Source organism: Salvia hispanica, chromosome 6, assembly GCF_023119035.1.
Source record: "Salvia hispanica cultivar TCC Black 2014 chromosome 6, UniMelb_Shisp_WGS_1.0, whole genome shotgun sequence".
NCBI lineage: Eukaryota > Viridiplantae > Streptophyta > Magnoliopsida > Lamiales > Lamiaceae > Salvia > Salvia hispanica.
The window spans coordinates 21,488,686-21,506,986 of NC_062970.1; the positions used below are offsets into that span (position 1 = coordinate 21,488,686).

Below are 18,301 nucleotides of genomic sequence, written 5' to 3' on the forward strand. Positions count from 1 at the left end.
GCTGTGCAAGGGGCACCAAAAACCCAACAGGGCCAATGACGATGAAGCGGTCTAAGCCACGGAACGGCCACCCCTAGCGTACGACATGGGGTACCTCTCGATGAAGTCGGCCGCCTCCAGGGAATATGCCGACATGCGGCAAGTGGATGCTCATATTCAACTCCAAAAGGATATAATTGAAGAGTTGTGGGCGCGGAAGACTGCACGGCGATAGTTTTTTTCTTTATTATGTAATTTATTTTTTTAAATGTATGTACTTTTTTTTAATGCAATTAATGAATTTTCCCGTATATGTCTCGTAAATTTAATTCCGCAATTTAATCGTAAATTTAATTCCGTAAATGTAGTTGTTTTTTAATTATTTTTATTGCGGCTAAATCTGATGTGGCAGGTGGATTTTTAGTGCTGCTGACGTGGCAGGGAGAGAGAGTGGCTGACCTATTTCTAGCGTGGATGCTCTTAGCCCACTCACTTAATAAGAAAAATAAGTTCCAAGAACGGATGAAGTATATTTTTCTAAATAATACCTACCTTCATCTTTGAAACTATTTTTTTTTTTTTTTGAAATGATGAATTTTAACACACAATTAATAGTAAGAGAGGTGAATTAGTAAAGTAGGGAGAGAAAGAGAAAATTTGATAAAGTAAGAATGATGAAGAGAAAAAATAGTAGAAGTAGTATTAGTGGATTGTAACTAGAAGGTTTAGAAAGTTTCTATTTTTAAGGACGAGGTTGTATCATTTTTTAATTTGAACATATACTCCCTACGTCCCATAATAGAACTACACTTAAATGATGACACAAGATTTTATGAAATGTTATTTATGCATTACTAAAAAAAAAGACAGTTAAGGATAGGGATGTCAATTCAACCCGAAATCCGTGGGCCGGCCCGAATAGTCCGGTAAAATGAGCGGGTTAGGCCTATAATTTTATAACCCAAATACAAAACGGGCTAAATGGGTTGGCCCGAATGGTTGGCGGGTTAAACGGGTTGGCCCGAGCGGGTTGCGGGTTGGACCGACGGGTTGCAACTTTTAATTAAAAAATATTGAGTTTTAGGGAACTTTTTTTGTATTTTTTAAATTTCATGTGACAAAATTATTAGTCTTTTCAATCTACATTCTACGTATTTCTACTCAATCCCACACTATCAACTATCAAGTTCCACCTCAACTCATTATTCCATCGTCCCATCACCTGTCATTACTGTCTTACTACCACCAACGCCAATATTTAGAATAAACCCATCAAAATCTCAATATATTTATCATTTTAATAATTATTCATGTAACATAAGATATGATTTTTAATTTTATAATAATTAATTATGACCAATGCCAAAATAATGATACGAACACAAACTTTAATTGAAATTATACGATTTAACTTTAATTTATCTTTGTTTAGATTATAGTTGATTGAGATGGAAGACTTCTCTTCAACCATTGAGGAAAACTATGAAAAGATTTTATATGATTCTATCACCAAAAAGGAAAAAATAATTAAAATTTAAAATCATTTTATTGAGGAAAATTTGATTACCAGAGATTATTTTTGAAAGTTTTTTAGCCCGAATAGCCCGATGGGTTAGCCCAAAACCCGACGGGTTAGGGTTAGGGTTGAAAATTTATGACCCGAAAATTTCATAACCCGATTAGCCCGAACCCAAATAGCTCGGCAACCCGAGTGGGTTGGCCCGAACCCGAACGGGTTAGCCCGATTGACATCCCTAGTTAAGGACATTTTTCACTACAATTAATGATGCTAATTTATGTTTTTAAATATACCACCAACGCTTCAAAATTTGTTCTTATTGTTGGTATCTCAACTAAAATTAGAGAAAGTAATTGGAAGTCTTCTAAAAAATACTACTAGTAAAAGATTGAGTTAATTTGCTCTTCATTTTAGAATGCTTTCTTTAGCGTCTTAAATTAATGTTATTTATTATAATTTTCATACGTTAGTAAATTGCGTCTCAATTTTTTTGTATTTTAAAAATATGTAAGTTTTTTTGTAGTGATGTGTTAAGAGAAGAGAGAAAAATATATTTTTATACTAGTATAAGGAGGAATGATATATTACATATATTAAAAAATGTTATTAAAAATTTTAATTTCACAAAATTCATAAAAATCAAAGCTTTATTTTGCTCGTATTCTCTATAATTTTAAATAAATTAATAAAATAATAAATCAAGTTTTGAGTTTTATGAATTTTTTAAAATTCAATAATTTAATAATATTTTTTAAATTTATAAAATCAAACTAAATATATAAATCAAAACGAATAACATCGTACATGCGTATAATGAAATGAATACTCACGTAAGAAGCTTACATGAACCATACAGAATGTCAAAAGAGAGAAACTTCTCTAAAGAAAAACAATAGCAGTTCAATAACATAGCAATAACACGACTCCTATTTTTACATCTTTTTTTAATACTGCGATATTATAGGCGTATAGTAATAGTAATAATCTATTTATCTCGTCAACTGGACTTGAGTCGTATTACCCACTCCAAAACCCTAAATCCCCAATCGCTATATAAAATCCCCAATTCAACAATTTAGGGCTTCCCATTGCCGCCTCTGACCCAAAAACCCAATCCCAAATCCTAATCCGCCGCCGCCGTCGTCCGTGCATTCTTCAATTCCAGCAATGGCGCAGGAACAGCTGGTCCTCCGCGGCACAATGCGCGCCCACACCGACTGGGTGACCGCCATCGCCACCCCAATTGACAACTCCGACATGATCGTCACCGCCTCCCGCGACAAATCCATCATCGTCTGGTCCCTCACCAAAGAAGACCGCTCCTACGGCGTCGCCCGCCGCCGCCTCACCGGCCACTCTCACTTCGTCCAGGACGTCGTCCTCTCCTCCGATGGCCAGTTCGCCCTCTCCGGCTCCTGGGACGGCGAGCTCCGCCTCTGGGACCTCGCTGCCGGCACCACCGCCCGCCGCTTCGTCGGCCACACCAAGGACGTCCTCTCCGTCGCCTTCTCCGTCGACAACCGCCAGATCGTCTCCGCCTCCCGCGACAAGTCGATTAAGCTCTGGAACACCCTCGGCGAATGCAAGTACACCATCCAGGACGCCGACGCCCACTCCGATTGGGTCTCCTGCGTCCGATTCTCCCCCAATACGTTGCAGCCGACGATTGTCTCTGGATCCTGGGATCGGACGGTTAAGATTTGGAATTTGAGCAACTGTAAATTGAGATCTACTCTCGCTGGCCACTCTGGGTATGTGAACACTGCGGCGGTGTCTCCCGATGGCTCGCTTTGCGCGAGTGGGGGTAAGGATGGGGTGATTTTGCTGTGGGATTTGGCGGAGGGGAAGAAGTTGTACTCGCTGGATGCGGGATCGATTATCCATTCGTTGTGCTTTAGCCCGAACAGGTACTGGCTGTGTGCGGCCACGGAGTCGAGCATCAAGATTTGGGACTTGGAGAGCAAGAGTGTTGTGGTGGACCTTAAGGTTGATTTGAAGCATGAGAGCGAGATGGTTGCCGATGGAGCACAAACTGCCGCTGGAAAAACTAAGGTAGTACTACTATATGATTAACCTTATATTTATTAGTTCAGTTTGGTTTGTGCTGATAAATCATGTGTGTTTGTTATTGCTTATTGTTAAAGATTGAGTCTTTTCTATTCCATAGTCAAGACCTTATATTTGGTTGCTTAGTTAGGAGTAAATATCTCAAGGTTGTGTTCTGGCTGTTTATCAAATTAACAAAATAATACTAATGTCAACATTCTTGAGTTGCACAAGATTGTAGGATGAGTTGTTATGTGGAGTTGTTAGACAAACTAAAAACAAAGGCGTACATCTTAAGGGGGACGGAGGGACTAGTGAGATAAGCTTTTGAGAAAATGCAATCGAAAAAGAGATAAGAATAAGATTAGTCAAATGCTGATTATTATGGTCTTAATTGTATTCCAAGTTTATACTCCAGTCCCATAAATAGGGACTTTGGGGATGACACGAGCTATTGTGGAATGATCCAAACGGAAAAAGGAGACTATTTTTATGGGATAGATAATAAACACACCATATATGCTTTGGTCACTCTTAGTTGAACCTCAAAAAGAATGAATTTATGGCATTGATTGCTAGATATCTTCCTTTGATCTTTGTGTAGCTTTTAATCTTGATTATCATGGTCTTAATTGTATTCCAATCCACATTTTTTGGTAACTCTTAGTTGAAGGTCATTAATAGTAAATGGATAGAATTGATTGCTAGATGTCTTCCTCTGATCTTTCTTATTATGGTTTTTAGTAATATAAAACCATGGTGTTTGATTTTCATGAATGGGTTGATGTATGTGTAGGTGATCTATTGCACTAGTCTAAACTGGAGCGCAGATGGAAGCACGCTTTTCAGTGGATATACAGATGGAGTGGTGCGAGTTTGGGGCATTGGACGATACTAAAGCCTACTGTGAGTCCTTTTAGTTATTAGATTGAAGCTAAGAGGTCGTCGGACTCTCTGTTTTTATGCTTTTGTTGTTTCTACTACGACTTTTAAACGATAATTGTTTTTCTTAATTTAAATCCGTTTACAATTCTGAATATCTTGTTGCACTTTTTGCTTGAATATAGACTTTCGTTATTCGCTACTACTCCATCCATCCCGACTAAGATGACACATTCTTAGCAGACACGGGGTTATAGGAGTTGTTGGTTAATGTGGTTAATTGGAGAGAAAAATAGTGGGATTAAGTATTAAATGTAGAGGGAAAGAGTATTGAATATTTAATTGGAGAGAGGAAAGAAATGGTTAGATATATTAATTAGAAATAGAAAATTATCAAAAATAGAAATGTGTTTTCCTGGGATGGAGGCAATAGTGCAAACTTGTCATGGGCTTACTAGTATTCCTGTTATATTTTTAATGCTCTCTATATTTAGAAAAAGATTCAGTAAATATTTTGAAATTTTTTTATGGATCACACTACTTTCATTGTGTGTTACAAATGTATTTTATTTTTAATACTCTCTACATGTAGAAGGTTAATTAGTTAAAAGTTTTAAATTTTCATTCTGCTTTCTTTATTCAAAAAATGAAATATTATTAATACGGACGTCATTATGTAGGTTAAAGAAGGAAAAATTAAATTTAAGGAGTAACATTTGTAATAAAGATTGAAGTCAAATTACAGGGGACTTTTTATGTGGAAATTAAAATATTTTAAAACTATTCTACCACTTATGATTTGTTTCCCATTTTTAATGTTATAACATAACACCTTTTTTTATCTACTATTACCTCTGTTTTTTAAAAATAGTGAGGTTTGAAACGGCATGAGATTTAATGCACAGTTTGGTAAAGTAAGACAGATGAGGAGAAATTGGTAAAGTAAGAGAGAGAGATAAAAAAGTAATGGAATTAATGTTATTGAACGATGGGATCCACTTTATTAAGGGTGTAAAAATTTTCTAAAATGGAAAGTTTGAAAGTTGTTATTTTTAAGGAACGGATTAAAAAAGGAAAGAGTTGCTATTTTTAAAAAGTTATCATAATATTAAAATAATTATTTAGATTTGGCCATTTTCTTTTGAATCATACCATAAATTAATAATATCGATCAGAAGTGACTATTTATGATTTTAATTTTCCTATCTAAAGAATTGGCCCATAATATTTTAGAGTGAACTACATCAAAAGTCTCTGACGTTTCCAGTTGTGACACTGCAGGTCCTACAGAAAAAAAAAATCTCGGGATGTATCTAACCTTAAAATTAATCATGTATTATGTTTTTTGTGACTAAAAGGCCCTTCGGCCCTTAAAGGGCATTTGGGACAAATCCTGAAGTGGCAGCCTGCATGTTGCACATTGGTCATTGATGGAAATTCAAGAATCAAACTGAATACACTTTTCAAGATTGAATTTTTATTAGCTTAAATCCAAATATCAACCCTAAACTAGCTAAATTGCTGCTGATTCGGACAGATTGAACTCATAACTAATCATCAACATCAATTTCTTCGAAAATGTTGTGTAAAGAACACAAAATGGACTAAATTCAAGAATTAAGCTCAATACATTTTTCAAGATTGAATTTTTATAAGCCAAATTCCAAATTCCGACCTTAAACTAGCTAAATTTCAAATTTTTTATAAGCTCAATTCCAAATTCCTTCGAAAACGGTATGAAAAGAACGCAAATGAAGCAACACAAAAAACCTAGAAATTCTCAAGAATTGAAATGTAGTAAACTTTAAGAAATCTCATGTTTTTGTTTAACTTTAAAATTTGCAATATCTCCAAAGATAAGATGAATTAATGGTAGCATTGACAATATCTTTTCGACTACCTATAGGAACAACTATCAAAATTTGTCTAATGTGACGCCCCGGAATTTCATTTCTTTCTTTCGAGATAAATCAGATTTATTAGCTTAGATAATTTTTGTTTAGAATACGTGTGATCATGGAATTTGCGTGTAATCTCGACTTTGAAATTTCAAGTACTTGATTTGGAGAATGAAGAGTAAGAATATTGGATGCAAAAGAAAAATATTAGAGAATGGCTTGCTTGGAAACAATAAGATTCGAGGAGTATTATTTCAAGAATGATGGAGATACAAATGGTACATACTATACAAGTTGTAATATGGGCAACACACCCCAAGCTGCTCTACCCTTCCTAGCTACACAAAAGATTTCCATTCTTCCTTTTCCATTCTCCCCTCAATTCCACCCCACAAAGCTCCAAAGGGACAGCCAAATTACACCAAGGATCTTGCAAAGGTGATACACCAAAAGGGTATTAGAAATGGATCAACAAAAAGTAGTGTATTGGAGCTTCATCAAAATGGTAAACTGCCAAGTTGTACTAGATTATGCATTGCATCATCACCCTGCCAAGAGTGAAGGAGAAAACAAAGTAACAAGGGCCATGATCTTATCAAAGATACCTTCCTAAGACTTTCACAAATTTAGTAAAGAAACATTATACCAAGGCTGAAAAAGAGATAAGCTGGCAGCCCCAAAAATAGGAGTTTTTGCCCCCAAGACTTGCACAAATTAAGTAAAGAAGCGTGGTGCCAAGAAAGAGCTAAGCCGGCAGCCCCAAAATGGGAGTCTTTGCCCTCAAGTTTCCAACACAAGAGGCCTATATAAACTACCTCCCCACCTCCTTTTTCCTCCTCCACCACTTTGGCACCCCAAATTTCACTCAAAATCAAGGAGTGCAGCAAAGAAATGGGAGGAGCAAGAAGGCGAGGAGAGGCAGCGGCAACACGGAGGAACAGCCTCATAAATCAAGGATTAACCAAGTGAGGTAATCCCCTCGATACCATTCTCGGCATCACGTTAGAACGCCACAAAATTTCCAGAACTTAGAATCATAGGCAGCATGCTCACATAGGACAAATCATAGCGATAGGATCAACGATTAGTTACCATAGCTACTGCCCAAATATCGACTATAAACATGTCAAGTAAACTCCCTACCAAGAGCTCATTCCAGTGAGCTAATTGTTTCCAAGATCAACTTTAGAACGTCATGATATAAAACAATTTCCTCAACATATCTACTGCTTTCAAGTAGAACAACAAAATTGGAATGATAAGGAAGGGGGGATGGGACTTAGCTTTATCGCGAGGAGGCGGCGACGCCGCTGGAGCAATAGCACGAACGATGGTGACGCGCCTTGAGTCTCGCCCGAACAGCAGCAGCAGCAGCAGGAGCCTTGCGGAGCGGCGACGGCCTCCGCCGGACTCCGGCAACGGTGCTGCGAGCACCGGGGAGCCGAGCGACCAGGGGCGAACGCGGGTGGCAGAGACGGAGGAGCGACGCGGGGAGAAAGCGACGCCTTCTCTGTCGGTGACTTCGTCGGGCGAGAGGACTCGACGGAAAGAGAGAAAGAGTTATGCAGAGACGGAGGAAGATGATCCGACCGTGAGCTCACCGGAAAAAGGCGCAGAGTGTGAGAGAGAGACGGCGATTCGCCGGAGATGCCGAGGGATTGGGCTAAGGAGAAGAGGCGCCGCTGCTTCTCCATTCTTTTTGATTAGTGATTTCAATTAGGAAAATGAATTTTGGGGAAAGTCACGTATGGGAGAGGAGTATAATTGAAAATTGGGCCAAGTAAATTAATTAGTTTGGGCCATTTCATTGGTGGGCTAAGTCCCATATAATAGTTGTAGTAGTAGGATACCTCAAGTAAATGGTTGGGCCAAATTAGTAGTTGGGCCGTTTATGATTAAATCTGGGAACTACTTTTTTTTGTTGGACTAGTTAAAAAGTGCTTTGGGCCGAAATTAAGTATTAGATTGGACCGAGATGTTAGTGGTTGAGTTGGAATTAATTTAAGAATCAAATTGGAGCTTGATGAATTAATCCCGGATAATTTATTTCCGAAGATGGAAGATATTTAAGTGCGAGATGCAAATGGCCGACCGGCGTCGCCCCGCGACGCCATGGGCGGCCTTAAGAAAAATTCAAAGAAAAGATTTAAGAAGGGATTTTCCAAGAATCCGTATTAAATGCAAGTAATTATTTTAAAGATAATGGAACTTCTCCGAACTTAGTAAAGTGAATTAATAAATTCTACAAGGTAATGAAGCCGAGGTGGGATTTAGAAAATCCTATAAGCCGAGACTGAGATATATATACTACCCAATAGAATGAATGCATTCTTCTAAGGTGAAATAGTTCAAGTACTAATTAGCGTGTTACGCTATTTATTTTTAAAGGATAAATTGCTCAAGAGGAAAGTGAGGTCAAAGCGAATAATTGAATTGACGAATAAGCATACCAGGTGGGCTTTCTTTATCCAGCACTAGTGTTGATATAAATCAAATACTTGCAAAATTATGAAAAATCATCTTTTGTCAAAATGGAGCAATGATTCTTTTCAAATTGTTTTCATGCCATAAATGTTCTATTTTCATGGATTGTCATGGAATGGATTGTCATGGAATGTCATGGAAGGGATTGTCATGGATTTTCATGGATTGTCATGGATCGTCATGGAATTGAATGTCATGGATGTTAGAGTTTGTATACTATAAATCACGTTTCGAGTTATTGAATACTGTAAAACTCTTATTTTATTTTCTAATGAATAAAACACATTATTTTTGTTATAATGTTGTTATGTTTTACATTTAATGGATGTTAATGCATGTTTAAATGTATAAGTTAACTTAACAAAGTCTAAGTCTTTGATTTAGTAGACCGGTTGTGGGCGGCGTCCACTTTAAGGTAACACGGTCAGTTTTAAACAAAGAAAAAGATGAATTTCACAACCTAGTTGGAATTTGACTATCCATCGAGAAAGGTTGCAATGTCAGTCCGCATATTTCTAAGCCTTACTGAAATAAGATGACATTGGTGTGGTATAGCACTGAACGGATCTAACAGCAAGACTTGTCCTTAGGCTATCTACTGAAAGGCGAGGTCTTGATAAATATTTGTTTCTTAATCAATGTAGGTTAGCATTGAACATACGGTATTGATTATGCATTACTTTGACTTATCAAATGGTGCGGGTTTTTCGTAACCCAATGATCCTGATATATTGGGTAGTGGTGATCAATATCTAGCGGTGCTAGGATTGCTATTATATTGAATCGTGCGCGAGCTGAGTCTCGTTTGATAATATCCTCAAGAGGAGCGCGAAACAAGGTTTTATTATTCGGAACCTACTTAGTTGGAGTTTGATTACTCTATGAATAATAAATGAGCGTTTCATGCTAAATCCACTCTTGGAATTAATAAGAAGTTAATTAATTAAGTCCATAGCAGATATTAATTAATTAATGGATATTTTTATCTTAAACGCGGGAAATGAAAGTTAAACGGAAACCTGGATTACTTATAATTTCTGATTTGGATGGGGAGAGTTCAATATTACTTCTGTAGTGGCTGCTCGTAATATTCCAATTATAACTTATATTAAATTGTGGGTTCAATTTAATTAGTAAAAAGTAAATTGGATGGGCCCATATCCAAGACCTTCCATAGATCCATGTCTGGGCCCCAAAAGGAACTTAATATAAATAGGAGAATAAAGGTTGCAAAATGATCACAATTTTATACTTAAAATTTTCGAAAATTTCGACTCCCTCTAGCTGAAGAGGAATTCGAATTCTACTCCTATTCCCAAAAGGATTTCTTCTGTCTTCTTTATTGAAGTCCTAGTATTCTGGTGAGATCAACCCACACTAATATCGGAGTATAGTTTGGGAACCAGAGAGAAGATTTGTGGTCTAGCATTCAAAGCGTCACGTGGAGAAGCAAGTAGCCATCTTCAATTCTCTGGATAATTAATAAGGTATTATTTCTGCTCCGTAGAAAAGCATGTTTTAGGTTTCAATATTCTTAAAGCATGATCAATTCAAGTTATGAGCATGATACATGTAAGAATTACGCGAATAGATTTTGTCTAAATAATCTGCTAAATAGATCTGATTATTATGTGATTTATTGGTGTGATTAATAATTGTTAAATTATGTTAATCCATGCAACACCGCTTCCGCTGCCAGTTCCATCAATTGGTATCAGAGCCAGTCTTTGGCTCTGATTATTTGGATTTAAATTTCGCGAATTTCATGTATGCATGTGTTATTTGATTTTGATGCATGTTCTTGTTTTATTGTTTATAATTATGCATGATGAACTCAAGAACATTCGAATCAATAGAACTTGAATTATTCGAACGCACGAGATGTGCGATTCGTCGGCGCTTGCGCTGGGACGAATCGCGCTACATGCGATCGAAGTGGGTTGTCGAATTGTGTGGGAGCCAAGGGCCGACGGTGTTGGGGCGACGCGCTGGCGAGCGTGGGCTCGTGCGCGCCGCCAGCCAAGACCGTGAAACCCTAGGCGGCGCCCGGTGCGAATCGACGGTGGTGGAGAGCAAACTAGCTCGCTACTCGTCCGAGAGCAGCGGCTTCTCTCCGCCGCGACGAACCCTAACCCTAGTCGCCCAACCCTAGCGGCGCACGACCAAGAGCAGCCACGCCGAGAACGGCGGCTGCTGGTTCGCGCGAGGCCGCCGGAGTAGTGGGAGCTCGCCGGAGCTACGCGGCCATCGCTGCGTGGCTGGTTGACGAAGACCGGGGGAGTGAGGGAGGAGGAAGCAGCGCGCCTTCGGGCGCGGGCTGCCGGCGGCGGTCGGGCGGCGAATTCGCCGCCCTGGCGAGCGTCTCTGGGGGATGTCTTCAAATCTTCGTCGTGTTGATTCGTGCAAACCTCGAATCACAAGACATTGACGAAAGATTATTTTGATGATTATTTAATTCATAAATTAAAATATATCATTAAAAAATAATATTATTTAATGAAATAAAGTATTTTGGGAAGATTTTCCTAGATTTTAGGAATATTTTGATTATTTTCTATGTCTATGAATATTTTATATCCTAGATGATATAGATAAGTATAATTTAATAGTTTCCTAATTATCATATATATCTAGAATCTTTAATAAGATAGATATATAAGATTACATTAAATAATATAATTTAATTTTCTTCCTAATCTTGAACTTGGAAACTATATGAATTTAATTTTTCATGTCTAATTAAAATTATAAATAATGTACTTTATTTTAGATATATCTTATAGTATGACATGAATAAGAATTAAATTCTAGATTAATAAATTCCTAAACTAAGTTACTAAAGATAATAAAAGATTTATTTATCTAGTCAATTAAATACCAACAGAATTTAATTAGTCTTAATCTGCCTTAAGGCTAAAGGATAATTAATGAAAAACCATAACCCAAATATCTAAGCGATAATTATGAACTAAAAGTTTATATATGGTCTCCATCGGTTGGACTGCCAAATTTTGTGAAGTTGATTTTCTAATATTATCGCCATCTACAGAGTAGGGACAATAATCCTACGAAAACAACAAGTTTATAAGGGCGGACTTCTCACATCATAAATAGAATGAACTAGAAAGTGGTTCCCAATATTATTGTCACCTACAGAGTGGAGACAATAATCCTAAGGAACTGCGAGTTTCAGGGTTCAATCAGAATTTATGAGATAGCTTGGTTTTGTTGTCAGCACATGAACATTGTTATGGGAGTGTGTTGTAGAAATAAAATTCTGTAATGCTAAATCTGATGGTCGTGCTTAGGCAACATTAGGCGTATTAACCTCCAGAGGAGGATGCAATTGAGGTGTCGGTGTTGTGACCAGTAAAATTGTCAAAATTTTAATGCGTATTAACCTCCAGAGGAGGATACAATTTATTAATTTTGCTGTTGTAAGATTTTGAAAAGTTTTATGGTTAATCTACTCAATTTCCTTATATAAATTTATGACAAATAGTAAATTCTTCTGTTTGCAGTGCAATAAAATCCGTCAAGATGTCTTTTAATCCTCTTTCTGCCATTCTCAAAGAAAACAAACTCGAGGGCCAAAATTACATAGAATGGAAACAAAACTTGGATATCGTTCTCACAGCCGAAGAGTACAAGTTTGTGCTCACTACTCCACGCCCAGCAGTGCCGGCAGCTAACGCCGCGCAAGGACTGCGAGATGCGCATAGACGGTGGCATAAGGCGAATGAGATGGCTAAGTGCTACATGTTGGCTTCTATGTCATCAATACTCAAGCATCAGCATTCTGCCATGAAAACTGACGCCGAGATTATGACAAATCTCGCAAATCTTTTTGGTACTCAGAATCGAACGCCTAAGTCTCAAGCTTTTCGGAGTATCATGACGAAGACTATGAAGGAAGGCTCGTCAGTGAGGCAACACGTCCTCGAGATTATGAGTCACCTCAACCAGATTGAGGTTTTGGGAGGGACGATCGATCCCGAGTCCCAGGTTACTATAATCCTTCAAAGTCTTCCCCTAGCTTCCAACAGTTCAAGCTCAAATTCGAGATGAACAAGCGGAATTACACTTTGGCAGAGCTGATGACTGAACTTCAGTCGGCGGAGGACCTTATGGTTCAAGCTAAGGTAGCTATGCTTTGAGTTTGGCGCCTAATTCCTCTGGCTCTAAGCCTCGCGCGAGGAAAGAAAAAGGCACCGAACCCAGTGGCGGCTAAGAATGCTAAGGGAAAGAAGAAGCAGCGGGGTGACAAGAAGCCTACTGGAAAGTGCTTCAAATGTGGAGAAAAAGGTCATTGGAAGCCAGATTGTCCTAAGAAGGGCAAGGCTACAGGTATGCACCATGCTCTAGTAGTCGAGTCATGTTTGGCTTCGACATCTACTCATACTTGGGTTATTGATACTGGAGCAACTGATCATATATGTTTTGATCCTGACTTAATGCAGGTGACAAGACGGTTACATGATCGTGAGATCGAAGTCCAGCTGGGCGACGCTACGAATGTGGCGGCCGTTGCAGTGAGAGACGTTTATTTACGTTTTTCTATTGATAGATTTTTTATTTTGAAGAATGTTTTATTGATACCTTCTTTTAGAAGAAATTTAATTTCATTTTCTAAATTGTGTTTTGATGGATATTCGATTTCTTTTGATGACAATTGCGTTATTAAGAAAGATGGTTCTTATATCTGTCGTGGTATCATGGAAAACAATCTGTACACAATCACTTCTACACAATTTAATCAACGTAAATCAGAACTCAATGCTACATCGAAAATTTCTAAGAAAAGAAAAGAACCTTTAAGTTCAATGAATGAAACGTACTTATGACACCTTAGACCTGGTCATGCCAACGAAAGAAGAATTCATGCGATGGTTGATCAAGATCTTATCAAAGGTCTTGAGAAGGAACTATTTTCGAAGTGTGAATCTTGTCTCGAAGGCAAGATGACTAAGAGACCTTTTAGGTCAAAGGGGAATAGGGCCAAGGAAGTACTTGAGTTCATTCATACTGATGTGTGTGGACCAATGTCAATCGAGGCAAGGGGCGGTTTTCGATATTTCGTCACTTTTATAGATGACTTCTCGAAAATCGGATACATCTATTTGATGCGCTACAAGTCTGAAACTTTTGACAAGTTCAAGGAGTTTAAGGCTAAAGTAGAGACACGTCATGGTAAGAGTATCAAATGTCTGCGATCTGATCGCGGAGGTGAATACCTAAGTGCCGAGTTTTTGGACTACTTTTGTAGTGCTGCGTCGCAGTGGGGAGGGTCTCGCAGTGTATGGATCACTCCTCGGACAACAATGTACTTGATCCCTGGAATCTTGCAGAGGCGCAGGCAGATGTCGATCATTGCGAATGGGTGAAAGCAATGGATTCGGAACTACAATCAATGGTAGACAAAGACGTCTATGATTTGTCTGTCCTACCCGAAGGTTGTACTACCATTGGGAGCAAGTGGATATACAAACGTAAATGTGGACCCGATGGACGAGTTAAAGTCTTCAAGGAAAGACTAGTGGCTAAGGGGTATACCCAAAAGGAAGGCATCGATTACGATGAGACCTTCTCCCCAGTGGCCATGCTCAAATCGATCTCGTATACTTTTGTCTATAGCAGCTTACATGGATTGGGGCTCATGGTAGATAGTTCATCTAGGTTCCAAAAGATGGCTTTAAAGTCTTTTATTTGCGATAGATGGAACATCTACTGTAAGGCCCGGACCATGAACTCAATCTTCTTTTGCTTCTCGTGCGTACCATGATCGCTCAGTCGTTTTTGAAGGAATAGGAGTTCGACTAATTCAAGACCTCAATCCGCTTTCAGTATAAGTGGGAGAATTAGACTTTAGCACATTTTGTATACTCGAAAGTGTTTTGAGTATAAGTAGGAGATTGTTAGATCGAGTGATTGAATACTGTAAAACTCTTATTTTATTTTCCAATAAATAAAACAGATTATTTTTGTCATAATGTTGTTATGTTTTACATTTAATGGATGTTAATGCATGTTTGAATGTATAAGTTAACTTAACAAAGTCTAAGTCTTTGATTTAGTAGACCGGTTGTGAGCAGCGTCCACTTTAAGGTAACACGATCAGTTCTAAACAAAGAAAAAGATGAATTTCACAACCTAGTTGGAATTTGACTATCCATCGAGAAAGGTTGCAATGTCAGTCCGCATATTTCTAAGCCTTACTGAAATAAGATGACATTGGTGTGGTATAGCACTGAACGGATCTAACAGCAAGACTTGTCCTTAGGCTATCTACTGAAAGGCGAGGTCTTGATAAATATTTGTTTCTTAATCAATGTAGGTTAGCATTCAGCATATAGTATTGATTATGCATTACTTTGACTTATCAAATGGTGCGGGTTTTTCGTAACCCAATGATCCTGATATATTGGGTAGTGGTGATCAATATCTAGCGGTGCTAGGATTGCTATTATATTGAATCGTGCACGAGCTAAGTCTCGTTTGATAATGTCCTCAAGAGGAGCGCGAAACAAAGTTTTATTATTCGGAACCTAGCTAGTTGGAGTTTGATTACTCTATTAATAATAAATGAGTGTTTCATGCTAAGTCCACTATTGGAATTAATAAGAAGTTAATTAATTAAGTCCATAGCAGATATTAATTAATTAATGGACATTTTTATCTTAAGCGCGGGAAATGAAAGTTAAACGAAAACCCGGATTACTTATAATTTCGGATTTGGATGGGGAGAGTTAAATATTACTTCTATAGTGGCTGCTCGTAATATTCCAATTATAACTTATATTAAATTGTGGGTTCAATTTAATTAGTAAAAAGTAAATTGGATGAGCCCATATCCAAAACCTTCCATAGATCCATGTCTGAGCCCAAAAGGAACTTAATATAAATAGGAGAATAAAGGAGACAGAAGGATAACAATTTTCATATCGAAAAAATTCGAAAATTTCGTCCTTCCCCCCCCTGTACCTGATGGAGATTTCGAAATTCACTCCTATTCCAAAAAGGATTTCTCCTGTCTTCTTTATTTAAGTCCTAGTATTCTCGGTGAGATCAGCCCACACTGATATCGGAGTACAGTTCGGGAACCAGAGAAAAGATTTGTCGTCTAGTATTCAAAGCGTCACGTGGAGAAGCATCTAGCCATCTTCAATTCTTTGGAGAATTAATTAGGTATTTTTCTGCTCCATAGCATGTTTTAGGTTTCAATATTCTTAAAGCATGATTAATTCAAGTTATGAGCATGATACATGTGAGAATTACGCGAATAGATTTTGTCTAAATAATCTGCTAAATAAATCTGATTATTATGTGATTTATTGGTGTGATTAATAATTGTTAAATTATGTTAATCCATGCAACACCGCTTCCGCTGCCAGTTCTATCAATGGAATGATGGGTGACCGTTGGAGCGGCACTTGACTAGAATGGAATGGAATGATGAATGAATGAATAATGAATGATGAAAGAACCTAGTCTGCACTCGAATTTTTAGCTCACAAAAGAACTTAGTAAGCTCGGGCCTTTTAAGAAAACCCCCGTGTGTTAATGTGATGGCTTGACAACTATATAATGTATGTTTTGTTTTCGGCACGTGTCTACTGAGTACTCCTGTACTCAGCCCCGCATGTATTTATAAATGTGCAGGTTGAACGTCAAGAGGACGGAGTGATGATCGGAGTCGATGTTATTAAGAAAGCAAGTTGATCTCCCAACGATTCGTGTCTTCGTACACGAAGTCGTTTAGTGAGGACTTATTCCGCTGCTCTTTTGTGAGGTGAGAATGTAGAATCTCACCATCAACTCTGATTTATTTGAGGAGATGTTCATTCTGTTTTCAAGACCATGTAATGAAATACTTGACTTCTATGATATCAATTGACTTGGTCTTTGTGCAAATTCTCAAGTTCTAGCCCTTTTCTTTCCCCCGCTTCTTTAATCCCTCTTATTAGTCGTGGTTTACCCGCTTTCGCTATCGTTAGCAAAAATGCGGTCGTGACATATTTGGACCACTAATAACACCATCACTAATAGATGTCACCCAAGCTGAAAATTCCATTAAATTTTGAAGCTTCATCACCAGATTGAACTCTAAGAAGTCTCATGTTTTTGTTTAACTTTAAAATTTGCAATATCTCCAAAGATAAGATGAATTAATGGTAGCATTGACAATATCTTTTCGACTACCTTTAGGAACAACTGTCAAAATTTGTCTAAAGTCATCACCAAAAACTACAGTTTTTCCACCGAATGACTTTTCCATGCACAACTCATCACATACATGCATAATATCCCTCAAACTTCGATCCACGAATTCAATGTAATGTTTGTGAACAGTCGGAGCTTCATACCAAATAGTAAGCATAGCTCTCACAATCAACTCAGCAAGTGGACTACCTTGTTTATATTGCACACGGAATCTTCATTCACATTGATAGAAATTTTAAACCGAGAATGTGCAGTTCTACCACTAGGACATAACAAAGAAGCTATACCATTGGAAGACACATTTAAAACAATATCACCTTTCAAACGAATCTCAGCTGACAACGACATCCATGTGAAAGTTTTACCAGTACCACCATAACCGTATACGAAAAACATATCACCATCACATGAATGCACATATGACATTATCATATCATGCACCAAAAGTTGTTCATCAATGAATTTGAAAATAGAGTCCAATTATTTTCTTGTAATGCTTTACGATCATAACACAACTCATTACTAATAAATAGATTATGAGATGTTTGAAAATACTCAGAACATGGATACGACATACATTGGAATTCACGCAAACTTGGATACGACATAGATTGAGAAATTGTTGTTGAATGTTGGAAGAAGTTTGCAAGGGGATTCCTCCATCAGTTTCTGCCTTGTTTTGGACAACTACGTGATTTAGGGTCGGCCAATGGAGGACATCTGAAATCTTTGCCGGATCCATCTGAACACCTTTAGACCATCTTCAATCATTTACACTAAACTCAAATCCATTTTCGTGTAAATGTCACATCAAATAGTGCTTTACTCCAATCATTTACACTAAACTCAACTCAAAAAGAATATTTTTCACTCCCTTATTTTTTATACTCTTCAAACATATCTATATATTTTATCTAAATTACGTATTAACCCAATATCCATTTGTCATTAACTTTAATTTAATTAAATTGTATCAAATAATACTATAGTAATACTTATTACTTATATGATTATTTATAAAATTTATTATTTATTAAATAAATATTACATAATTAAAAAACTTGTAATTTTAATATTAATCTTTCTGTTTTTTTATGTATTTGGCTTATTAATATAACTTTTTTTTTATTGTATCTTCTTAATCATATTTTAATTTGGTCATGTATTTTTTGTGCATCTTTTTATTTTGATTAGGTTAATATTTTAGAACAATTCAACTAAGCTATAAAATCTCTAAAAATTAACTAACAAATCTGCCGAGAGAATATTTGAT

At 37.3% G+C, this 18,301-nt stretch overlaps 2 protein-coding genes across 2 annotated transcripts; both read left to right on the forward strand.

Moving 5' to 3' along the window:
- The first annotated feature begins 2,547 nt into the window (after positions 1-2,547).
- On the forward strand, positions 2,548-4,581 carry LOC125196106 (guanine nucleotide-binding protein subunit beta-like protein). Its single transcript, XM_048094481.1, has 2 exons — positions 2,548-3,550; positions 4,341-4,581. Exons 1-2 carry the CDS (start codon positions 2,666-2,668, stop codon positions 4,440-4,442), a joined length of 987 nt encoding a protein of 328 aa, XP_047950438.1. The 5' UTR covers positions 2,548-2,665; the 3' UTR covers positions 4,443-4,581.
- Positions 4,582-12,552: 7,971 nt separating this feature from the next.
- On the forward strand, positions 12,553-12,965 carry LOC125194917. The gene is made up of 2 exons (XM_048093132.1): positions 12,553-12,813; positions 12,855-12,965. The coding sequence occupies exons 1-2, from the start codon at positions 12,553-12,555 to the stop codon at positions 12,963-12,965; spliced, it is 372 nt and encodes a 123-aa protein (XP_047949089.1).
- The last annotated feature ends 5,336 nt before the right edge of the window (positions 12,966-18,301 follow it).

Coding starts and splice junctions, on each gene's coding strand:
- LOC125196106 (XM_048094481.1), top strand. CDS start 2,666: ATGGCGCAGGAACAGCTGGTCCTCCGCGGCACAATGCGCGCCCACACC. Junction 3,551..4,340: donor CTGCCGCTGGAAAAACTAAG/GTAGTACTACTA, acceptor ATGTATGTGTAG/GTGATCTATTGCACTAGTCT.
- LOC125194917 (XM_048093132.1), top strand. CDS start 12,553: ATGGCTAAGTGCTACATGTTGGCTTCTATGTCATCAATACTCAAGCAT. Junction 12,814..12,854: donor CGATCGATCCCGAGTCCCAG/GTTACTATAATC, acceptor AGCTTCCAACAG/TTCAAGCTCAAATTCGAGAT.